Raw genomic sequence first — 1,643 nt, 5'->3', positions numbered from 1 at the left:
GACTCGGGAAATCAAAATAAAACTAGTGATAACAAGGCGCTCTGATTGTTTTTGTTGTAGAATACGATCGGGGATATATTCACACGTTATAGAAACGAAAATGATGGTGCATAAAATTGATTTTAAGATAAAAAATAGACGATAAAGAATTAACTTGACGGAGCTCAAACTCAAAACACAGGGCAGCAACAAACAGGAAGTGAAATAACAAACAGGAAATATAACTATATTAAATCCCTAAATGGCGTGAGTACTCTCATCTGCACAGCCCCATGTACCACACTTGCTTTCTTTTCTTGCGCAGTTCTGCACATAACGGAGCGCTGCTCGTCGCTTATTGCATGCACTCCGGTTGTGTTGAAGCACGTCAGTCTGAACCGGAGTTGCGCATATGTGATTGTTCAGTTATCTGTGTGGCCTTTCTTACACTTGTACATGTGTGGACTTCTGTGTTCATGTTAAACCTGTTTTTGGATTAGCAAAACCTTTAAACGGATTGTCTGTTTACACTAAGTTCTAATAGCCCATCTTGTTAGCAAAGGCTTGACTGTTAGCAGACAAAATTACTAAAGAAACCAGCCAGATAAGTGGGAGAGTAAGAGGCGACCAACCTGAGTCCAAAACTGCATTTATTCTGTTTTTTTTTTTCCATTGCACAGAGAGGTGTTTATATTATATAAATAAAGTGTCTATCCTTGGGTGATGGAGGAGAATCACACACACACACACACACACCACTAAACCATACATAATAATGCTGATCAAAATAACAGTATAAAACTTAAGCTGTGTAATCAATAGTGTGATTAAACAGATTTGTATGAATGTCTTCATAAGACAATTTGGTTAAAAATACTGACAGTGCAATAAAGAAATATTATTTATCTTTCTTGAATGAGACTTTAGATGATTTATGATCATGTTTTTTTTTGCTCTTTCACATTTTAAATCTCAGTTCAATGATCTATAATACATTTTGTACTTTCTCTTTACTAATGGATTCACCGCTAAACTGATCTGACCTGAGAGAGTGAAGAGTGTGTCATTGTTCTCAACAGCTTGAGTGATTGTGGCCTCAAAGATGAAGGTTGTGCTGCTCTGACTTCAGCTCTGAGATCAAACCCCTCACACCTGAGAGAACTAAATCTGTCTGGGAATAAACTGGGAGATTCTGGAGTCACGCTGCTCTCTGCTGGACTGGAGGATCCTCACTGTAAACTGGAGATACTGTGGTAAGATCATCTCTCTGATAGTCTCATGTCTTTGTCCTTTAATGTAAATTCTCAGACTAAAGCTTGTAAAATAAATGTTCAGTAAACACACTAATTCTCAGCACAACTGACTCTGATGACTGAAGATGAAGTTCATTTCATTCATCATCTTCACATCACATGAGCTGCTGCTCCTGTTTTTGACCAACAAACATTTACTGGAACTTCAGTTTCTTCTGCTAGTTTGATTAATACTCCTTCACCTGCTCATCTCTGTGTAAGAGTTTATTTTCCTCTTATTTTCCACTTTTTCTGAAATCCTATGAGCTCATTGTGTTCTCGCAGATGTCATAAAGATTTAACCTGAATGTTCAGATACTAATGTGTGATTTAGTGATTTCTGTTCAGTTTATAAGCTGCCAAACATGACAC

The 1,643-nt window shown here is 37.3% G+C and overlaps 1 protein-coding gene across 1 annotated transcript in view; it reads left to right on the top strand.

Annotated features, from left to right (window-relative positions):
• Positions 1–1,643, top strand: part of LOC107742226 (ribonuclease inhibitor-like) — a 45,340-nt gene that overhangs the window by 23,571 nt on the left and 20,126 nt on the right. The window contains exon 4 of the mRNA XM_016555123.1: positions 1,059–1,232. Coding sequence (XP_016410609.1) covers positions 1,059–1,232 — 174 coding nt within the window. The remainder of the gene's footprint in view (positions 1–1,058; positions 1,233–1,643) is intronic.

This window comes from Sinocyclocheilus rhinocerous, unplaced genomic scaffold (genome assembly GCF_001515625.1).
Source record: "Sinocyclocheilus rhinocerous isolate Xijiao unplaced genomic scaffold, SAMN03320098_v1.1 scaffold11057, whole genome shotgun sequence".
Lineage (NCBI taxonomy): Eukaryota > Metazoa > Chordata > Actinopteri > Cypriniformes > Cyprinidae > Sinocyclocheilus > Sinocyclocheilus rhinocerous.
The sequence above is the reverse complement of the archived record's forward strand: the minus strand, read 5'-3'. Positions and strand labels throughout refer to the sequence as shown.